This window comes from Eumetopias jubatus, unplaced genomic scaffold (assembly GCF_037043125.1).
Source record: "Eumetopias jubatus isolate StellerSeaLion01/CBP00866 unplaced genomic scaffold, mEumJub1_p1.0 scaffold_8, whole genome shotgun sequence".
Taxonomy (NCBI): Eukaryota; Metazoa; Chordata; class Mammalia; order Carnivora; family Otariidae; genus Eumetopias; species Eumetopias jubatus.
Window position 1 is genome coordinate 30,329,308 of NW_028274814.1, and position 1,903 is coordinate 30,331,210.

General features: G+C 59.7%; 1 protein-coding gene across 1 annotated transcript; it reads left to right on the forward strand.

The window, feature by feature from the left end:
* The first annotated feature begins 263 nt into the window (after nt 1–263).
* LOC114217752 (calmodulin-like) lies at nt 264–713 on the forward strand. Its single transcript, XM_028114709.1, has one exon. It carries the CDS (start codon nt 264–266, stop codon nt 711–713), a length of 450 nt encoding a protein of 149 aa, XP_027970510.1.
* Nucleotides 714–1,903: the final 1,190 nt, after the last annotated feature.

Below are 1,903 nucleotides of genomic sequence, written 5' to 3' on the forward strand. Positions count from 1 at the left end.
CACTCCAATTCCGGCATTTCTGGTCTGCCGCTTGCCTGTCCCTCCCTGGGAGGAGGATTTCGCCCAAGGACATGCGGAGGGTGGAGAGCCTTTCCCCTCCCTCTGCTCCAATTGTAGAAAAGGAGGGGGTTCCCATCCCAGGGCAAGGCTGCCACGGGAGCTCTGCCCTCACACAGACTTGGCTGCCTGTGCCAGTCGCTGGCCCCCAGCTCTGACGTGAGCCCTTTGAGCCGGCTGGCCGCTCTGTGACGGGTGTGAGTGACATGGCCGAGCAGCTGTCTGAAGAGCAGGTGGCCGAGTTCAAGGCGGCTTTCTCCAGATTTGACAAGAACGGCGATGGCACCATCAACACCCAGGAGCTGGGCGCCGTGATGCAGGCTCTGGGCAAGGATCTGTCGGAGGCCGAGCTGAAGGAGCTCATCGCCCTGGTGGACACGGATAGCGACGGTGTCATCAGCTTCCAGGAGTTCCTGGCAGAGATGATCAAGAGGATGAAGTCCTGGGGCAGCGAGCAGGACGTGCAGGAGGTCTTCCGCGCCTTTGACCTGGATGGCAACGGCCGCATCAGTGTGGACGAGCTCAAGCAGGCCATGGCCAAGCTGGGCCAGACACTGTCCCAGGAGGAAGTGGACGCCATGATCCAGGAGGCCGACGTAGACAAGGATGGGCAGGTGGACTACCAGGAGTTCCTGCGCATCCTCTCCCAGAAGTGAGGCCCGGCCCTGGCCCGTCTCCTGACTGACTCTGGTCCTCATGCCTTCTCGGGGCCCCTGCTTCTGTGGCAGGGACGTCAAGGGGAAGTCTGGGTGGTGGATGGGAGATTACCTGTTGGTGGGAAAGCCTGGCCTCTCCTGGGCCCGTGTTCTGTGCTCTCTGTGCCCAGCAAGGCCTTAGAGCTGCTCCTGCAGAGAAGTGGGGAGCCCCCTGCCTCACTGGGCGGTCATGAGGAAACCCCAAGCAATGTGGTGGTTGAAATAAAAGGAATGTGACCTCCAAGGGTGGTGTGTGCTGGTGCTTGAATGTTTGGTTGGAATGTGGAAAATCAAAGGCTCCAGATGGTGGTATTTGGGTTTCTTTTGCACCTCAGCCCCTTTCCCTGGGCCCGAGTGGGAGAGCCGACCTGCGTAGGCCAGACGGTCCTCCAGCATCTCCCGGATGCCTGAGGAGAACAGGTGCAGGAGGGGTGTGTCAGGCTGGGGGAGGACACAAGAGGCATGTTTCTTTGGCTCAAGGTTCTGCCTGAGCTCCTGGGTCCAGACCGGAGGCTGGAGGCCAGAGCCTGGGACCGAGACACTGTCTACACCACAAACAATGAGGTTACCATCCTTCACACCATCGTCGTCCTCTGCTGCCCCCAACCCCATTCGAACTGGGGCTTGTGGCATTGCGGCGTGGTTCCCCAAAATCAGACCTGTTGGAGGCTGCTCGTCACAGTTTCCAAGGCTCCCTTCCTTGTCCTGGTTCTCAGAGATGGCTTAATCCAAGGTCACCCTGCACGGGAGGCAGCCGAGGCCCAGGGTGGCATCAGATTGAAATCCCAGGGCTGTAGGGGAGGCAGGACAAGCCCGGGGCCTCAGGATTCGGAAAACACACATGGTTTTCTAGCATCGTCTTCAACCAGCTGTGCGGCCCTGGGTGTCCTGTGATGGTGGGCTTCTGCTTCTTCCTTCGTGAAATGAGTTTTTCTTTTGCTTTTGGCAGTGACTGACTTTATCTTACCCTAGTTGTGCCAAGTTAGTGGTTCTCAGCTAAGGGTGGGGAGACCGAGCCAGCTTCCCTGGGGGGTTATTGCAAAATACCGGTGCCCGCCCTTTCCCGCCTGCCCCTCATTCTGGCGCGGATGGGGGTGAGTGGCAGAGCCTGTTCAGCTAACCCCCAGTGGGGGGGGGCAGGGCCAGGTCAC